The sequence below is a fragment of the Cupressus sempervirens genome, chromosome 9 (assembly GCF_028749045.1).
Source record: "Cupressus sempervirens isolate cs-2001-9-10 chromosome 9, ASM2874904v1, whole genome shotgun sequence".
In the NCBI taxonomy this organism is placed as follows: domain Eukaryota; kingdom Viridiplantae; phylum Streptophyta; class Pinopsida; order Cupressales; family Cupressaceae; genus Cupressus; species Cupressus sempervirens.
Window position 1 is genome coordinate 614,083,523 of NC_143126.1, and position 21,587 is coordinate 614,105,109.

The 21,587-nt window shown below is 36.4% G+C and overlaps 1 protein-coding gene across 3 annotated transcripts in view; it reads left to right on the forward strand.

Moving 5' to 3' along the window:
• The window catches only part of LOC149540188 (Rhodanese/Cell cycle control phosphatase superfamily protein), a 108,460-nt gene that overhangs the window by 57,869 nt on the left and 29,004 nt on the right, over positions 1-21,587 (forward strand). For all 3 annotated transcript variants that reach the window (XR_016356371.1, XM_089801338.1, XM_089801339.1), the window contains exons 6-9: positions 10,751-10,843; positions 11,000-11,083; positions 11,326-11,424; positions 12,198-12,260. Coding sequence is in view for 2 of the 3 variants with exons in the window: in XM_089801338.1 (XP_089657464.1) it covers positions 10,751-10,843; positions 11,000-11,083; positions 11,326-11,424; positions 12,198-12,260 (339 nt within the window). In the remaining variant the exon portion in view is untranslated. The remainder of the gene's footprint in view (positions 1-10,750; positions 10,844-10,999; positions 11,084-11,325; positions 11,425-12,197; positions 12,261-21,587) is intronic.

Genomic DNA, 21,587 nt, shown 5'->3' on the forward strand with positions numbered 1-21,587 from the left:
TGTTTGACTTGTTTACTTTTGCTTTGGTTTCCCTCTTTGTGTTTATTTTGTATTTTTATTTTTGTTTGTGGTTGTCTTGTCAACTCTCTCTCCTCCCCTACCTCCTTCCCCCTCCCCCCTCTCTTTATTCCTGTTGGATCTGCTCTCTACTTCCTTGTGTTCTTTTCTCTCTAGCATCCTGATGATGGATCATGTAGTATGATTGGAAACGTTGATGTAAAAAAACTATACACAATCTAATCCAGAAATTTGTAAGAATATGCATCCAATCAATTTTGCAACTCAGTCGAATTTCGATGATTTCAATCACCCTCAATGTGACTGATTTAACTCATGAGGTAATTTTAGTGAACTCAATCATTTTATGCGGGAAGGCTTTAAGATCTGTACTTGCAAGTTCTTGCAAAAAGAATCATCATTTCTAGTCCATGTTTTTTTTGAAGTATCTATAGAGTTACCTTGCATGTTATAAAACTGCCTATATAGGATAACTGTATTGAACATCCATATGCAGGCAAATTGATTCATAAAATGTATTCTATTGCAACATGTTAATTCATTTTGTTGTCTTACCAGTACTCATAAAGCCTTTTGCTTCACAAAGTAGCAATGCAATGACCAGATGAAATGTGAAAACTGATGAACGGAACTGTACACATGTGAAATGATTTGAAGAAGAGAGGCTAATTAATCTCCAATGAAAACATTATATAAGTGATAAAAAGCAACAAAGCCAAAGGTTGCTCTAGTGTGTCTCACACAAATTGGGAAAAAATGAAGCTTCAAAATAGAAACATCGATTCAAATGCTAAAGATGTCCTCCAAAAATCAAATGGTAAAAAAATTTGTCATCATACATATTCCTTTATAATATTCAACATTGGATACATCTCTTGTAGGAAAGATACACATAACTCATACACACTTATACATGTTCGTTATGTTTATTAGGATAAAAGTTGTTTGTGAAAACAAAAGTGTTGAAGAAAATCAATGAAAATCAACTGAAATGAAGTCAATAGTAATCTAGGAAAAAGTAATCAAAGGAGTTAATCATACTAGGGGATCTAAATGACGAAACTAATTGATCACAAAAACAAGAATCTTCTATGTTGGCAAAAGGAATTTTCATTGCACACACACACTCTCTACATCTCTATATATTCATTGAAACATTAAAAAAGAGAACTAACAAATGAACAAAATTTCATTGTTTTTTATGTTTATGTGTATATAATATATAAAATTATATATATAATCATACAAAATGTCCAAATGCTACAAGTTTTAACTAGAAAATGATAAAAACATAAAAAACATGCAAATATCTCTAATCAATATTTGGTAATGCTGCTTCATAATCAAAGTAAGAGTTCAAGTCAGTGTGACCACGAGGGGCTACCTTATCCAATGGAACTCCAATCAACTCATCATGCACCTCCTTTTCATCAACTTAAATGACATCTTTGTGATCACCATCTTGATGTGCGATTGAAGTTCAATAATATTCAAGAGTTTGTCGATCTTGGAGCCTCAAGACACCATGCACAACTGCCAACTTCTTTATTTATCTAGAGATAAGTTTGTTTCTCTTGTCTGATTAATAAAAATTGTATGTAGTGATTCCTATTTGCAATAGAGGAATTGGTAACTTGTGAAAGAGGTGTGGCAATATCCTCAACTCTAGTTTATCTTTGTCATACCACATCAACCAACCTATGATTGTTTGAACTAATGTCGTTCAATTCATCCTCATTTGTGGTTTGTGGATAGTTAGATCAAGAGATCGACAAAAGCGGCCACTGTGTTAAGCATAGTAGACTTGTCAATGTACATTTTAGGAAGGGCTTTCATGAACGCTTCTTTCACGTTTACATCATAAGATAGTGACACTATATGGATAGTAAAATTAGCCACATAAGTCTAATATAGATTACTCTATGGGTCAATAATCCACAAGTCCAAAAATGTATTTTATAACTAGAAAATAAGATATCTCAAGGAGTTAAGATATGCCATGTTGAATGTTATAGAGGGAGTGATGACCTTCAATTTTTCTTTTTTTGAAATGTTAACATCAATATTGTTGAATTAAAATTAAAATTCAATTATCATTGTTACTTAAACAAAATAAATGTTTAAAAAAACACAATTTATGAAATGCTTATTGTGTAATCACAAAGAATATTGTTTTCCTTTAAAATGCTAACAATGCATATATACTTTTTATAAAATATTTGCTAAAGTCTTGGTTAACAGAATAAAGCCTTTCTTGGAAAAAATAATTGGCACTCCACAGAAAGGATTTGTCCCAGGGAAACAAATTCTAGATGCGGCGATAACTACACATGAGGTTATTCACTCAATGGAGAAAAACAAACGACTGGGTATGGCCTTCAAATTGGATATCTCCAAGGCCTATGATAAGGTCAAGTGGGATTTTCTCTATGATGTGCTTGAAAGAGTGGGGTTTAATAATAGGGTTATAAATCTCATCAAGATGATGGTAGGCTCAGTTCATTATTCTGTTCTCCTAAATGGTTCTCCTTGGGGCAATTTTGGAGCAGAGAAAGGTCTAAGACAGGGTGACCCACTTTCTCCTTACCTCTTCATCATGATTGCGGAAGTCTTACGAAGGTCCTTCTCTAAACTAGTGAATACTGGTTGTGTTAAAGGGTTCAAGTCTACTACTACTGCTGAAATTGAAGTTCTACAACAATTTGTAGATGACACATTCCAATTTGGAGAATCCTCGGTTATGGAGGCTGAAGCTTGGAAGACTATTTTGCACAACTATGAAGAAAGTTCAGGGCAGCAAGTGAACTACCACAAGAGTAAGATTTATTTCTTTAATACTGATGCCCCATTACAAAGGAGGATAAGGAACATTTTGGGTTGTCAGTTTGCAAACCTTGCGGATACTTATCTTGGATTACCATTAACTACTAAAGAAGTGACTAATGAATTTTGGAATATGATAGTGGATAGAATTCAGAGGAAACTTGCAGGATGGAAAGGGAAGATCTTAAGCAATGCTGGAAAATTGCAATTACTCTTGGCAGCTCTCTTGGGCATTCCCATTTACTTCCTGTCCCTTTTCAAAATTAACCAAAATATGGCAGAAAGGATTGAGAGAATACAAAGGAATTTCCTTTGGTCAGGAACAGAAGAGAAAAATAAACTGAGTTTGGTTAATTGGGAAGAGGTGTGCAAGCCAAAGGAAAAGGGGGGGTTGGGGATAAGAAGACTTCGTGACCTTAACAAGGCTCTTCTTACGAAGATTGGCTAGAGATTGGGAGAAGACAACACTGATTGGGGTAATATAATGAAAGCTAAATATTTGTCAAATTCCCCCTTCAATTGGAACCTATTCAATAATGACCTCCCAGGAGGCTCTAAGATGAATATTGTTAGGAGTAGAGGATTATTGAGAGAAGGGACAAGGTGGATAGTGGGGAATGGTCATAACATTAGATTTTGGGAAGACAATTGGATGGGAGGGAAACTGTTGGTCTTCAACAAATTCAAAAGATTAATGGAGTTACTTAAAGAAGACATGGGAAGGAACGTAAAAGACTATACTGATCAGAGGAGGAATTGAAAGAAACTTTATAAAGATACTTACTCTCAGGAGGATATTCAGCTACTAAAGGAGTTGGAAGAGTTGTTAGGAGCACAGAGACCCCCAATTCTGTTCCAGGAGGACACTACAGTCGAGGACTTAACTTCAAGTGGTAGCTTCACAGTCAAATCGTCTTACAAACGCCTTTTTAGCAAGGACCCCCACCCACCATGGTGGAGTAAGGTTTGGATTTGTAACCTTCTTCCTAAAATCAACTTTTTTTGGTGAACGGTTTAGCATGGCAAAATTTTAACCTTAGACAATCTGAAAAGAAGCGGCTTTTATATAGTAAAACGTTGTTATCTTTGCAAGGAAAAGGAGGAGAGCATTGCTCACCTATTCCTTGAATGCCATTATGCCGTATGGATATGGCCTAGGGTCTGGGAAAGATTTGGTCTAGATTGGGTTATGAAGGACAATCTGGGTCAATTCATGGAAAACTGGTGCTGTCCTTTCTATCACCCAAGATTGATCTTCCTATGGAAAATTGTTCCACCATATATTTTCTAGCATATATGAAATTAAAGAAATAACAGAATATTCAGGGAGGAGGAAAAATTGGTGGAGGTGGTTTTTGAAATAATGGAGAAATTGCTGAAGGAAAATATAAGGGTTGACAAATGTAAAAAGCTAAAGGAAGAAACAAGTAGGCAAGAAGGACAAATTGCAGAAAAATGGGGTTGTCATGAGGATTTTTACCTTTTTGACAACTCAAAAATGTTAAGGAGACAGCGAACGAGATGGAAACCACCTACTCTTACACAATTTAAACTAAATTTCGATGGTGCTGCTAGAGGAGGTATTGGAGCAGCGGGTGGTGTGTTGCGAGATAGGAATGGTGATGCGCTGTTAGTCTATGCTGGCAAGGTGGGAAATGGAAGTAATAATCTAGCTGAGGCAATGGCTTTGTTCTGGGGGCTGCAGCTGATTAGTGAAATGCAACTTAAGGAAATAACAATAGAAGGGGACCCCAAATTAATCATTGATTTGGTTGATGGGGTGTCCCAACCAAGATGGAAGATCCAGACTATCATTATGGATATCAGGCATATTTTAGATGGGATGGAAAGAGTCCACCTGCAACACATCTACAGGGAAGGAAATAAGGTATGCGACGGCTGCTATGGGGTTTAATTCCACGGTAGTCACGTGCTGGAGGAATATGAAGAATCTTAATGAAAATATTATGTCCTTGATAAACAAGGAAAGAGGAGGGAGTATCATTTAATAATGACTATAAAATTTAATGCTGGGGCCAAATTTGGCAAGTGTGAGTCGAAGTGTGCTAAATTTAAGAAAGGTTTTAGGGAAATGAGGAGACATGGCCATACAAACGGAAATATGAGTGAATGCAAATTAAGAGGAATGTCACTTCATCATTATGGTAACCCATCGCGGAATTCAAATTTCGCCCCATTTAAAAGTACGAATGATATCATTTATCAGATTGTCAGAGATTTTCAGGGTGTTAAAATTATGATACTATACAATCACGAATCCTATAATGAATTCGCATGGGATTTTGAAGCTTATCAAGCACGGGACTGTAAAACCTTTTTGCTCATTGTTGAAAGACTTAGGGTTGATAGTAGGTGCAGTGCTTTCGCAAACAAGGAGGTTCTGATGCGCATCACTGAATTGGGGGAACGGGAAATTGGTGGGATAGATATGGGCAGGGCCTTGAATAGGCTGGAGCCCACGAAAATGGAGAACTTCAAAGATAGGATGGCCACATGGTTTTTGTTGAAAGAGAGGGGCTTTCTACCCTACATGCAGTTGATGGCGGGGTATGATGAGAATTGTGCCCTCTAGTTTGTCAATGGGTGGAATGACCGCAAGGTCACCATTAATGGAATCACTTTTCAAGTGAATGAGGAAGTGATTGCCATGGCTACTGGTCTTTCAATGAGAGGGAAAAAATGGAAAAAGGTCACTAAAACTGCAGACAAGGCCAATATGAACAGTTTTTTTGCAGACGGTGAGGAACCAGTGCGCTATAGAGGATTTAAGAGGGACAAGCTGTCAGCTCCATGGGATGATGTGTGCCTGGTTCTTATGAAATATCTGACGCTGGAGGGCAGGTTCGGTGTTTGCTACTACTATCATTTCCCTTTGTTGAATCATTTTAAGATTAGGGATTTTATTTCTATCCTGTTTTTTCTGCTACATTCTCTTGAAGATATGGTCAGTGATGAGAGGGAGAAGAGAAATAAAGGGCAAAACATTACCATTATCCACCAAGGCCTTATCTTTCGCCTATACCAATTCCATCTTGCCCTTTGCCCACCTAGGGTGGTGGTGGTTGACAACCAGTGCCACTGTCAGAATTCACCCCGGAGCACCAGTACTGGAACTAAAATTCATACCCCGCAACCCTCCCCTAGTCGTGAAAATAAGAAAAAGAAAAAACTTGATATGGTTGGGGAACAAAAGGGTAGTAAAAAAATTAAAATGGAAAAACCCATGGAGGTGGAAGAGGACTCCTTGAAGGAGGAGGATGAGGGAAAGGCTAGGAGAAGGTCTGGAAGAATTGCCCAATCCCAGGCAAGGTAAAAACAAAAATCCAACAGATTTTGGGTTGAGGAGGCTGAAGAAGAGAGCGCAGAAAATAATGAAGAAGAAGGGGAGGAGGAGGATTCCGAAAGAGAAGAAGGAAAGGAGGAGGTAGACAAAAGTGTTAACTTGGTGGACAATTCTATTGACAATGCCCAGTTTGTTGGTAATGCTGCAACCACGGAGACTACCCATGTTTCTGCCAGCTTCACCCTTCAACCCATTACCTTCTGTGAGGATAGCAGCAAAGTGGACACTTCCCCCATCACTATTTCCTCCCCGGCCAAAGAAAAATTTAAGGTTTTTACTAACCCAAGGCTTTTGCAGGATGATAACCAGGTGCAAAATGCTAAAGAGGAAGCTAAAAAGGTGGAAACAGATAATAAGGAAGAGATTGAGGAGCAATTGAAGGTGTATGCCAAATTGGAAAAGAGGGTTAAAATTTTAGAAGAAGGGTTCTTCCCCTTCTCTAAATTTTCCCTAAAGGTCACCCACGCTGCTGCCACCACCTTCCAACTGTTGGCACAGGAGAAGGAAGATACTGGAATGGATATGGAGGATCATAAGCTCCTCTTTAAATTCCTGGCTGATGACTGGGCTCGGATTCTGCTAGCGGTGAAGGGAAAGGAGAAAACTGTGAATTAAGTTTTTTAGTTTAAGGGGATCCTCGGATCCAAGTTTTATATGTTTATATGTTGTTTCTGGATTTGTTGGTATCCAGCTATTTGCTCAGACTTGGGTTGGCATGGTTATGTCAGTAGTTTTTATGATGAACTTTCGTAGTATGATAGACATTTTAGACTTCTTCTATAGTTTAGATGGTTTTGTTCATAGTATTATGCTGGTTGGTAACATGCATAAGTATTACTGTGGTTAAGCGGAACTCTAGTTTATTTCGTTAATGTCCTTAGTTGGTCTCTACTGGTAATGTGCTGGTTACCAGTTTTTTGGTTGTAAGGGCCGACCACCTCGTTTTTGGTCTCTTTTTATTTCAAAAACAATGCATATATACATGTTATCTTTATCTATTTTACTTTATTATTGGACTTAATCAACCAAATAATGTTGTACATTTGATTTAATCTATAGCAAAAGAGGATGCTCATGTTGTCTGGAATGAATTATTATCATCTTAGGATATATGTTGAATATGTAATGATAAGTAATTGCATTGTAGGGATATGCATGCAATTCAGTATGTAAATGTTACGTCAACATAGAATGAATTCTTTAAAATTCAATATTGAAGTTACATGTTGAAAACAAAAATCTATATGGAAGAAAATAAATTGCATAAAAAGATAAATTGCTGAACTTGAAATATATGAGATAGAACATTGTGAATTTTTGCATTTATAAATTTGTGGTATACTTATAAGATACATGTTTAATTATTTGTCATTGTAATTTTGATTGAGCAAATGATTCTCTTCAAATTGTTTGCTAGTTGAAATAAAATAAAATAAAAGAGATCTATGGATCAAAAGAAGAAATTAATGTATTTGATGAAGTATAAATATTCAAACTTTTTCGTATTCAATTATTAATCATATATGTTTCTCAGTTGTGATGTAGACATATCTAATCAATGCTATTGAGGACAACAACTAAATTATAGGGAAAGAATTGTTATGTGACTATTTCTCCAAAAGAAAAAGAAGTTATAATATAATCTTTCTAGGATTAAGAGGGGAGATAAAAACTAAAGGATGTTATAATCAAGAATATTAGAGACACACTAATAAAGAATATTTATCAAAAACACTATCAAAAGAAAAGAGTGATTATGTTTATTAAAGTGTAATTAAAGGTGACCTTTTCAAAAGGGTGCAATGGTTTGGAAACCTCCCCTTAGAAGGCTATATAAGTCATTATGTGAGACTTGGGAAGGGGAAGGAGATCACTCATGGAAGAAGAAAAAGAAGGTGGTGACTTGGTGGGCTATGAGGCATTTGGGGGAGGGGCATACAGTGTGTGTCCAACTCAAGGTATAGTGTACACTCGGGAGTGTCTAGGCCAGGGTTATGTTATTTATGCCATGAAGGTAGATTGGGGTCTACGTAAGAAACAATTACCTTCGGGGGTGCTATAGCCATAAAAGACCCACAACCGCACAAATCTTCTTACAGTGGGAATTGACCATTCCAAGTGCTCAAGGTTGAGATAGTATTTGGAAACTTTGACAGTTTTTAATTTGGAGAAGGTTTAATATATATGATTGATGATAATATGGTTGAATAATTTGGCTATGTTATTAAGTTCGTTTTGTTAACAATTGTCCTTGTAATTCTTGTTAAAGATTATTTCATGTCACAGTTACTTTGGCTATCCATATTTAATTTAAATTGATCACATCTTATAATTGATCTTAACATAACTATTTAATCTACGAATTCTTTTGCAATTACATATTTGAATCTTGGGGAAAAGTGTCAGTACAACATAAATAGGGCCAAAGAGGCCATTTCACATTTCTATAACGGAAATTCAAGAAAATATGAAATCCTTTCCTGCATCATTGATCATAGGTGGACAAACCATCTCCTTCACTTGATAAATGCCTTGGCCTATTTGTTGAACTCAAAATTCTACTTCTTTGATTCACTTAAGGTTGATGAGGAGGTCATAGCAGGTGTTGTTACATGCATTGATAAGATGACACTTGATTGTGAATTGAGAGACAAAATTCTTGATGAGCTGGAGGCGAGATTTGATACTTTCTATGTCTTATTCATGAATTTACAAATGTTAATTGTTGAGCTTGACAATTCTTATTCATGAATCTGGAAATGTTCATTGGTGAAGATCTATGGGGGTGCAAAGGGAAGACTTTTCTCTATAGAAAAAGCAATTGATAGGAGTGAAAAACAACCAGTTAAAAACATTTTGTTCCACATTAGTATAAAAAATTAGAAACTTGATATTGATTGTTACATATTTTACTCAATTCTAAATTTCTAATATTTCTAAATGTTTTTTTGTATATTTATGGTGGGAGAATTAAGGTGTTGGCACACCTAATCTTCAAAAGATAGCCATTTGTATTTGGTCCCAGTCATGTAGTGCTTCTGACTGTGAACGGAATTCGAGTTTATTTGAGAACATTCACATGCAGAAGAGAAATAGGTTGACCCATAAGAAAATCAATTATCTTGTCTTTGTTCAGTACGACCTTCATGTTTGGACTAGTAAGGTGGAGGGTGTTTTACATTTTTCCTATTAAGATAGTGTAGCAAAGAGTACATAATAGACCAAAACAGCCATCTATGGCATCACTGACTGAGAAACATAACTACCATCAAGGAAGAGAATATCAGCTTACATCCCCCTGATGGTATCTACAATTACAAAATGGGGGGTAATTTTGTAAACATTTATAAATCATGCTTCTGTTATAAATTTCAACTATTGAGTGTTTGGGATTTCATATGACATGTATTGTTTCAATAATGGTTCTTATGTTCTGTAAATGCATTGATTTTTTTTTTTTTGTAAACCTACAGTTTCTTTCTTTTGTCAAGTCCTTGTTTAATCTTTGCCTGAGTTTTCCATGAGTCTGAGTCCAAGTCAGAATCCAATTTTTTGGTCTGCGGAGTCTGAGTTCTCCAACTATGGATTCAAGTACTCATTTAAACTTAAGGGACATAAAGAGTTGAACGATCATTTGAATGCTTATGAGAGCCCATTCAAGGTTCTTTTGGAGTTTGAACTTTAAGTAGGTGTCCGGATTGGATATGTATATTTTATCTATATCATGTATTAAGTGAATAATATAAGTACAAATATATTGTCATTATGGAGATAGTTCTTTTGGGAGTCTGTGTGCTGTCACATAGCAAGATTGACATGAACTTATGTGAAAGGGCCAAACACAACAAATAAAAAACATGTTCTCGAAAGATGGTTTGTGCTAAAGTACCAAAGTCAGCATCACAGCCATCTTCATTGTTGAAGTCATTGATAAAAAAACCAGCAATTGGAAGAGAATAATATAGTTGTTTGCTGTTCTTTAGGTAGGAATGACGATTTGGCAGCATAAAATGTTTTTGTAAGAATTTTAAAGTTAATGATGTGTTTGTTTCAAAGGTTTTTCCAAACCACCCAGATTTGTATCTACCGCCAGTGTAAATCTTAATCACAAGGCTACTAATAATTGGAGTTGCTTGTAAAATTCCGAAATGGAGAAAACCTAGAAACTGCTTATCTGCGGTTTTACGTTTTGGGTTTAAAGGGTTGCACAATTTTCCAGCGGTAGAGAATGTTCAACAACAATATTTATAGATGGCCATTGCTACTACCTTGTCTAAATTAAAACTGTTTAGTTTAATGGATATGATTTAGAAGAATCTGTAATCAGGTAGGCAAATTATTCAGACATTAGATCAATTCAGTAGCAAATCATGCAAGTATACAAAATTGAGATTGGTGCTCCTTTTCATTATACATTTTATCTTTCCAATATTTCTTGAATTAATTTGAATATGCCTTTCCTTTGGTATATTTTTGTAAGCAGATATAAAATGCTTACAATTTTCAAGACATTAGCTTGACATTGGCACTATTGTATTTTACCAGGTGGAAGGTTCTGTTAAAAAGTTGCTGAAGAATGCAAATGAAATCGACGATATCTTGACAGCAGCTGTTATCAGAAATCTGAAAATTGTAAATGTATGCTCACCTAAGATGGATTGCTTCTCATTATGTATGATTTTGGTGTGGTATATTTGAGCATGTCAATTATCATGTCTTTTTGATATTTTCCTTCTCTTTCAAGTTCAATAGTGCTTAACACATTCATTTACAGATATAAGTGAATTGTAATAGGGGAGTTCAAAGGTGTTAATTATGGATGCAAATGGATCGCAATCCAAAAAAGTGGCTAGAGCTTTGAGAAAGCTTGGAATCAAGGTATATTCTTAATGCACAGATGACGGTGATGGGTTGATGGACTTAACATTTGGTTTTGGTAAATTGGTAGTCAGCCATAGATGTCCATGTTTGTAACCCAAAGTGAAGTATTACAGATACCAGAAGATATTTTTAAAAAAAATTTGCATGTGCAACAAATCTTCTATTGGAATTAGTACAAAATTTCTTTTTTTTGCACCTCTATTCTCAATGAAAGCCAAATCAAATTAGTGACAATACAGAAACCATATCTGATTAAAGGAGGCTTTCAATCTTGGGTAGCTGATGGTCTTCGTGTTAAAGAGATGAAAATGGAGACCCCCTTGACAATCTTGAAAGAGGTAATCTAATGATCTTGACTTCTGGGAAGTATATATCAGTGTGATTAGTGAAATATGCAAGGATTAATTTCAATCATAGTGGCTTGACCAAATTTTTTTTATTGTGATGTTTTAATATAGTATTGTAATCAAATTGTTGGTCCACATAGTTAAGCACTGGTCAAATGTTGGTGACGATATTTCATGTTTAAGGATATTGCTGAGACTAATGGACTTTAGTTTTGAGAATAATATGATATGATGTTGACTTAGACAGAATTTTCACATTACTTATTTTTAAGAATAGCTCAAACAAATTCTTCATTTTCTGTTCAAAGGATTTAGTTAACACTCAGACTAGATCAAACATATTTAGCTTCAAATAGAAGTTATGTAGCTTGTATTTTTTTCTGGTAATGTCCAAAATAGAACAAGTAAATTTTATATAGTGAATATGTCTTTCTGAGTATTGTTCATCTTAAAAGGTCTGGAATCAAGTGTTTCAGAAAATCTACTAGATTATCAATTAACTAAATGAGATATATAGCACTTGTCTTTCAATAACTTGATGTTGAATGCACTCTTGGTTTTAATTTTCTGTGATCAACAATTTGAGGGGCAATGTTTGGGATGACAATTAAAATTTGGATTGTTCTTTACATCTTGGCATGTCTGCACTAAAAATAACAAACATTATTTATTTCCTGATTTACATCCTCATTCAAAAAGTTTGGGTTAGCTAGATAATGCCTTGAGCATCTAATATGCCATTGAAATTGATTGCCTGTTTCCAGGATACAGAGGCTATCCTTGAAGAGACCAGGCCAACCCCAGGAGCTGTTTTTGCAGCGTGTGTGGTGAGTCTCGGTAAAACTTGTTTTTTTTGTTTCTGTCCATCTATCCTCCATCCATTTATTTGTTTGTTAGGATATTTGTCTTACACCATAGTATGTTTAATTATTATTGAGGCGGGGCCATGGTAAATAGAAAAAGGCACTATATTATTTAAATCTATCCTAGTTGAAGTTAATTAAACTGTATCTGTAAGGTGGTTTGGTGATTTGTTCAAACTTGTATTGCACATGGCTTGTAGTTGAGGAAGATAAGGGATATGAGGCTAAAAATATAAATGTATACTCTGGGCAGATCAAAAAACCAAAGTTATGTATATATACCTCTCTTAATATTATGGATAAAATATATTGATTTTCTTATGAACTACAAAATCCTTCATTTTCTATTAAAGCAAGTGAAATCTGAAGTACCAAGACTTGTGCAAGATGGAAGGGAAGTTGGTGCCTTGATTGCAAAGGGACAGCTCCAACAATTTGGATGCCCTGGTTGATGATTGTTTCGCTTATTGAGATTGTTTGTAAGCTTGGAACTATTAACTTTTTTTAGAATTTAGAGTGTTTGAATCACAAATAGTTATCTGTGTGCACTTTCAGTGAAGAGCTTGAGTGTTAAAGAAAGCATTTCTATTTTTATTTTTTCACCATTTCTATTTTCGTGAGATACAAAGTTTTTTTGTGCATATAAGTGGCATAGAGTTGTAACTATTTTTTGCATTGTGATGGTTTTCAATAATGTTTTGAGACTACATCACTAAAACTCTAAATTTTAACAAAATTTAATTGTTTAAAACATAGCTTTCAGACTCGAACTCAGAGAGTACTCGACAAGCCCAAAATTTTCAACCTGGCAAAAACTTGGAGAAAACTCAACAAAAACTTGAGGAAAACTTGACAACTTAGAAAGAACAAAAATATAAATCTCTTAAAGAAACATATTTTTTGTAAAATTCAATAACAAAATGTATTAAATAAAAAAATGACATCTTGAAAGAGAAAATGCATGGTTTTATAGCAAAAATAGTATATGAAAAACATATTTCAACCATCGTTCTTCAAAGGTTTAACTTTTAATAGTTACATTTGGAGGCCAATGCGAAACACTTATATATCTTGTAATGCCCACCATTTTGGTTGTGTGCTTGATTCGTGTTTAGGATCTCCTTTTGGGGCTTGAGTTTGGTTGGCGCTTTGACAGTGTTAATAAAATTAGCATTGACCATAGCTAATATTCTTATACAAACTAATTTCTTATGAGGGGAAACAATAATACTTAATAAATGTCTTTTATTACTACTATCGATTTTGTAGAACCTAGTTACTATCTACTTATTTTAAAAAGCAGTATAACATAGTCTTTCTACATTAATTGATAAATCTTATAACGACTAGAATGCATACCATTGTTAATGGAGCAATGTAATAACATATCTTTTGTGCCTACATACAAATATGCATTGATGACCTTCTACTTATCAAGAGAACTCTCATTAGAAGTGTTGTGAATGACAAATGTCCTAAATATGTTTAATTGATTGCAATTGTTACCCTTTTATTAAATAATATTGGAGGAAAGTGTGTCTATTAGAGAATTTCAATATAATATTTCAACATAGTTTTGTATGATTAAATATCTATTATTACTCTTGATGATATCAAAATATAACTAAATTGTGGTCTATATTGATAATTGAATATTTATGCTGACAAAAAATTGAAGGATATTAATTATAGTGGAAATTCAATTTATATAATCATAATTTTGTTATGATAAAAACAATACTAAAGACCTTAACAACAATAATAATGGTAATGACAATAGTAATATGACAAAGTAATATTGCTAATGTGTGATTTGTTGACTATTAATGTCTAATCTAGCAAAGAGGATTTTTTTAATTAAAATAACGTATATTCATATATATAGCCCTAATATAATGAAGTCTATGATAACATTTTTTTATTGAAACTGTAATTATCCTTGACAACATATTAGGCTATTAAATGCCTTCATGTTAAATAGCTAATACCTTCTAGGACTGACCTCCTTATTGTAATGAATGTCAAAACACAATAATAATTGATGAAGGAGCATCTTGGGTGTAAGGGCAATCTTACATCACCCAAAAATATTTTTGTTCTGGCCTTTATCAGTAAGGGTTTTTCAGTGTGGAGTTACCATTTGTGGAAGCTTACTATTTTTAGTAAGTTGGTCATTTGAGCTCATAATGTTTTGATGTCACAAGTGGAGGTTCATCTTAGATATATCATCCTGGTAGTTGAGTTTCATTGCAGTATCATCTGTATTGGTGAAGTTATTGAGGACTTTTGGTACAAAATCTTTGAACTCAATTTTGAAGGCCTTAGATGCTTCGAAACGAGGTCAAACCTTGGTTGACGATGCTTGTGCAATTATAATGTTGTAGTTCAAGAGATGTCATTTTCTGAAAAGTGGTTATCTTAGTCAATTAGAGCTATGGTTAAACAATTATTGTCTCCAGAAGTTGGGCTACTTGAAAATATAAAAATGAAATTATGTGGGCAAACTCTAATGTAATAAAATATGAAAAGTAAAATAGTGTTGGGTTGGTCGGCCTCAAGGATTAGTGCTAAATTTCTAGAACCTTCTTAGGCGGTGGAGAATTGCATATATAAAGAAGGCTCGTAGGGTTTTCTAAGGCAGTTCTAGGTTGTTCGTGGTGGTTTTGGCTCACAAAATATTGTAAGGAGAACACTCATGTGGCTTTGCATGTTGTATTTTTGAAATTTGTAATTCCATACTTTTGGAGATAATAAGAAGCCCATTGTATGTTTTTGCAAATTGTTGTTCATCTATTTTTGTTATGTGTTTGTGGTATTAAGGGGAGCACCTTTCATCAAGTGGTATCAATGCGGCACTTCATCAGTGGTATCAGAGCGGCCCTTCATTAGTGGTATCAGATAAGGAGATGAATGAAAGATTGCCTTTAAGACAAAGGAGGGGTTATTTATGCCTTTTGGGCTAACCAATGCACCGAGCACATTCATGCGGTTCATGAATGAGGTATTGAAATAATTTTTGGGTAAGTTTGTCATTGTTTAGCTAGATGATATTTTGATATTTATTAAGACGTTGGAGGAGCATATAATACAAATTCGTATGGTGTTTGAGAAGTTAAGGGAAGAGAAATTGTTGATTAATTTGAAGAATTGCAGTTTTGTGATGGAGGAGTTAGTATATTTGGGATTTGTAGTTTCAACAGAAGGTCTAAAAATGGACCCAGAGAAGGTGAAGGCTATCCTTGAATGATCTGCTCCAAGGAGTGCTACTGAAGTAAGATCTTTTCATGGTTTGGCTAGCTTTTACGGAAAGTTTATAAGGAATTTTAGCAATGCTTGTGGACCCTTGACTGAAACAATGAGATGGGTTAAGGAGTTTAAGTGGACTTCAAAAGCAGATGAGAGTTTTGAACTGTTGAAACTAAAAATTTTAGAAATGCTTTTGAATTGAGGAAATTAGACATAGGGGAGACAAGTAGCACTTAAGCTGAGGATTTTATAGAACACTTAAAGAACATTCATGAGGAGGTAAGGAAGCATATCACTAAAATGAATACACAATACAAGGTTAAAGAAGATGAGAAAATGAGGCATAAGGAATTTTAGGTTGAGGATGAAGTCATGGTTCATTTGAGAAAAGAGCGATTTCCAGTAGGAACATATAATAAGTTGAAAATGAAGAAGTTTGGACCATGTAAGACATTGAAGAAGCATGACTTAGGAAATGCCTATGAAGTAGAATTGCCTAGTTAATTGAATATTTCACCAGTATTTAATATTTCAAACTTGAGAGAGTATCATGAAGGAGGTGTTGAAGATGAGGTCACAGAAGCACAATGGAGTATTTTAGCAACTACTTTAGTTACAAAAGAGATTGAAGATATATTGGATAGTCGTGTTGGCAGAAACACAAGGAATAAGACATATGAAGAATATTTGGTTAAATGGAAAGGACGACCTATAGAAGATTTATCTTGGCTGACAAGAGAGGAGGTTAACCATCTTGGTTTCCCTCCAAACCCTTGAGATGTGACAGGGTCGCTTCTCAAATTACCTTGGGTGTCTAATGTAGGAGCATCTTGGGTACAAGGGCAATCTTGTATCACTAAAAAATATTCTTGTTTTGGTCTTTTTAAATAAGGGTTTTTTAGTGCAGAGTTGCTATTTGTAGAAACTTACTATTTTTAGTAAGTTGGTAATTTGAGCTTAAAATGTTTTGATTTCATAGGTGTGTTGTGAGGTTTTCACATCATCGTCCCAAAACTTTGGGGACACCCCCTTTTTCGAGCAGGCCTTGGCAATTTTCGTAGGTGTTGTAAGTCTATGTTTGCCTTAGTGAATTTTTAGAGTTGTCCAGAGGTTTCAAATTGGTAATTTTACACCTTGGATGTCTTGGTCTCTAGGAGGGATTCATTTATTTTCACCTAGTGCTAAACTTGATTTTCCGGAACATGTAACTTTGTCCTTAGGCCAAACAAAATTCAACAACATTTTTTCAATGGCTAAAATAATATCTGGTAGGACAAATTTGCAAATTTTGGACTTAGATGGATTTTTTGAAAATTTGATATAATTGTATAAGCTTGAGCATTTTCAAAATGAATTTGTGGACTTGGTTGTTTTGGAAATCTTAAAAAAACTTTGATAGTGAAAATAAATTTTTTGATGGTGAAATTGAATTGCCAAATAAGGATTTATTTTAATTGCAAATCAAAATTTTCTAGCAAAATTGAAATTGGATTGAAGTGCAAAATTTGATTAAGTTGATATTATACTGCCTTGGGGGGGGATTTCAAAATTTTAAAAAGAAGTGAAATTGAAATTAAAATCATATTTTTGGGCTGAGTGTGTGTAATTTGGAAATTTAATTTGGCCCCCTTTGTGTGTTAAATTCAATGTATTTTAAGGCCAAGGAGGTGTGAAATTCAAGGTAAATTATGTGGTTCACAATGGGGAAGATTTAAAGCTATATTGGAGGCCTACATGACTTTTTTTTTGAAATTTCAATTTGAGGGCTTATGGTAATTTCGGATTTGGCTAATTTTTGAAAAAAGAGGGGTAAAAATTTATTCAATCACAAACAAGATACAAGGCAAAGGCTAAACAGCCCAACACAACACTATAAACTTCTGTCCTCCAGGAGCATCAGATCAATCATCTCAAGGTACTCAGTGGGTAACTCATCCCTACTATTAATATCCCATTTACCCTCATTCTTAGACGCCCACTTAGCCAGACAATCTGCCACTCTGTTCCATTCTCGAGGGATATGACGAAAGGCAACAGATTCCAGTAACTGACAAAGACCCAAAATTTGTCTGGCTACAGAGGCAAGTTGCCAACTAACATCTTCCAACCTCTGGTTGTGCAACATATCTACAACAATTTGTGAGTCAGACTCACAGATGATCTTCCGCCACCCTAACGAGAGGCCACACTCAATAGCAACCTTAATAGCCAGGGCCTCCATCAAATTATTAGAATGTTGACCCTTATAAACAGAGAAAAGAAACACTACACCACCATCATTGCCTCTACCAATAGCCCCAATACTGGCATGTCCAGGATTCCCCCGAGAAGACCCATCTGTATTGATCTTCAAGAAACCTATCGGGGGAGGGGACCATCTCCCATCTCTACACACCCACTGCTTACCATGGCTCGATCGTTTGCCGGGACTGCCTCCCCACCAGCTATCATTCAGGTGCAAATTCCTCACAATACCTTGATCCCCAGAATCAATATTAACTGCCATATCACAGTTTGCATATATCGTCTCTTGGAGCCTATTAAGAATCAACTTCCACAATTGGGAGTTGCTAGTTTTGACATCACAAAAAACTCTGTGATTCCTTTCCAGCCAAAGATTCCATAGAATAAAGACTGGACCGACCCACCAGGCCACTTGTAGGAAAGAAGTCTTCGTTGGAGGGCGGTCCAAGCTTTCCCAGAAATCGGTAAGGGAGTTAGCATGAATACAACCATGACCCCAAGCCTCCCACCATCTATGCCATATCTCTCTCGAAAAGGGGCAGAGAAAAAACAAGTGGGAGATACACTCCTCATTGTGCAAACAAAGAACACAAATCGAGGGACCCTAAAAACCTCGTTTGCGTAGATTCTCCCAAGTAAGGTATTTCCTCTGAGCCAACAACCATAAGAAGAAGTTACACTTGGGCCACGAATAGCTGCTCCAAACTTTCTTCCACCAGTGCGCTTTAGCCAAACCATGAAGATTCCTGTCCAGAATAGCATATCCTTGAGCCACTGTAAATTTACCCCTTGGACTTGGACTCCAAGCTAGGTTGTCCCTCCCACTGAGAGAGCTACACAATTTGTCCTCCAGAACATGAGAAAGGAGAGCCCGATCTTCAATAGATCCACCCATCGGCCACTCCTGAGGATCCTTCCAACAAGTTATCTCAACATTGCCCAGGCGTTTAACAGTCTTAAAATGCTCCACCTTAAGCCAACCAGCATCAACGAAAGTTTGGGAAAGAGGAAGAAGTTGGGGAAAGCTAGAAAGAATAGGAGGATGGCCATCCCATGAGTCTTGCCAAAACAGAGTATCTGAACTGTTGTTACAAATCCAGAAAAGCCCCTCCTTAACAAGTCGAGCTCCCCTCTTAAGAGTATTCCAAATGCAGGAGCCTTTCCCCATCAAAGGAAGTCGTGGCACCTCAGAGCAATCTGCACTAGGAAGGTACTTATGGGAAAGAATCTTGGCCCACTCTTGATCTTGACTATTACACCAATGCCAGTATAATTTGGCAGCCAACGCAATGACAACAAGAGTCATTGATTGAAGCCTGAGGCCACCTGCATGCTTTGGCCTACACACATACTCCCACTTGACTAGACTCCACTTGGAGGAAAGCAGATTTCCAGACCAGAGGAATTGCCGAGAAACAACATCAAAGTCTCTCACAAAACTAGACGGAGGAACCTGGACACAACACCTGTAAATGGGAAGGGACTGCACCACAGTCTTAAGCAAAACCAATCTCCCAACAAAAGATAACCATCTATATGTCCAATGACTAACCTTACTCCTAAATTTATCCAAAATCCCCTGCCAATAATCCTTCCGCTGAGCACCCAAGGACAAAGGAATCCCAAGATACATCAAGGGGAGCGAGCCAATCTGGAATCTAAGAATTCTAGCAATCCTGTTCTGAATAGTCTGAGGAGTGTTAAAGAAATAAATAGAAGACTTATTGTCATTAATTTTCTGACCTGAGGCTTTCAAATAGATATCCAAAGCTTTCCTGAAACTAACTGCCTCACTAATTCTAGCCATGCCCATAAGTCCAGTATCATCCACAAACTGAAGATGAGAGTATGAAGGAAGGTTATTACTCCAACTCCATCCCTGGATAATTCCCTGCTGAACCTGAGCTTTTAAAAATCTGCCAAGCCCTTCTGCCATAATAATGAATATGTAGGGAGATAAAGGGTCGCCTTGCCGAAGTCCCCGAGAGGCACCAAACAACTCCGAAGGTTCTCCATTAATGAGAACAGAGAAAGAGGCCGAGGTCACACAGCTAAGAACCTATTCGACCCATTCCACCGCAAACCCAAAAGTCAAAAGAATTTTTTGTAAGAATTCCCAACTCACTAGATCATAAGCCTTGGCCATGTCAAGTTTTATAAACATAGCTTTCTCCTTAGAATTAGCCATAGAATGGACCGCCTCTGTTGCTATCACAACTCCATCCAAAATTTGTCTTCCATCTACAAAGCCACCTTGTTCCGCAGAAATCAAAGAGCCAAGGAATGGCTTGAGCCTTTCTGCAATTAGCTTGGTGATGATCTTATAGACCACATTACATAATGCTATGGGCCTGAAATGATCCAACCTATCACTCCTTCCTTCTTAGGTATGAGAGCCAAGAAGGTTGAGTTCAGAGACTTCAGCATCTGTTTATTCCTATATGATTCCTAGACCACATCTAGAAGATCATACTTTATTATCTCCCAGAACTCTTGGAAAAATTCAATCGGAGACCCATATGGACCAGGGGCCTTACCTTTCTTCATATTAAACACAATTTTCTCCAATTCAGGAAGCAAGATAGGATTTAGTAGGGCTTCGTTCATATCTGCAGAAACAAGATGAGGGATACACTCCAAGATGTCCCGCTCCTCAGGCCCAGCTCCAGGCTCCTCCCTAGAAAAGAGATTAGAGAAGTATTTGATTGCCTCCCTAGAGAAAGCTTCACGAGAAAAAATTTGGGATCCATCTGGTAAGACAAGAGAGGATAGAGAATTCCCATGCCGTTGTGCCTTAACGGAGTTGTGGAAAAAAGCAGTGTTCCTATCCCCCTCCTGAAGCCAATCAATACGAGATTTTTGCTTTCAAAAAATCTCCTCTCGAAGCTCCCATTCTTCCAACTCCTTGAGGGCAAGAACCTCAGCTTCACTCCTCTCAAAACTCAACCCAAGGTCCCGAATTTGGCGGGTAATGTTATCTAGCTTGGTTTGGGCCGCATTCTTTTGAACATGTAGATAACCGAAACACTGTTTGTTCCATCCCTTAAGCCTGTACTTCACATGTTGAAGTCTCTTGTAGAAAGTATACATGGCCGTACCATGATCAGGCATCCCCTCATACCACCAATTGACCATTAGATCAGGTAAAGACAAGTCTCTTAGCCACATCAACTGAAATTTGAAAGAGGGATTCTTGGCGACCCTGTATGGAGTGATGGAAAGCTTAATAGGCCAGTGATCCGATCCCCTCCAGTCAAGAATTTCAGAGCTGGTAACCCACCTGTTGTTCATCCAATAGCAAGAAACCAGAAATCTATCAAGCCTTTCTGAGATAGCCTCACCACCACATCTCCGGTTATTCCATGTAAAGACTCCATTATTCGGCTTCACATCAATGAGAAATAAAGAGCTAATCATTTCTCTGAGTAGATTAGACGATTGATCCAACCTAGCAAGCCCGCCTCTTTTTTCCTCTAGGCTAATGACCGCATTGAAATCTCCTGCCATAATCCATGGAAGAAAAGGTTCCAGGGAGCGAATGAATCTAATATGGGCCCATAACTGAACTTTACCTGCAAAGTCCGTTGGAGCATAAATGTTGGATAAGAAACACCTTTCTCCATTCTCAAAGCTAGTGGCAATCAAAGAAATGGGTGACCGACTGGATAACCACCATAATGGAAAGACTTTCCTTGGGTCCCAGAAGCAAGCCACCCCTCCAAAACTATTCAAAGCACCCACCCGCTGCCAAGCGCCATGAGGCCAGATATACGCTGCACACTTAGCCAAACCATCCAAAGA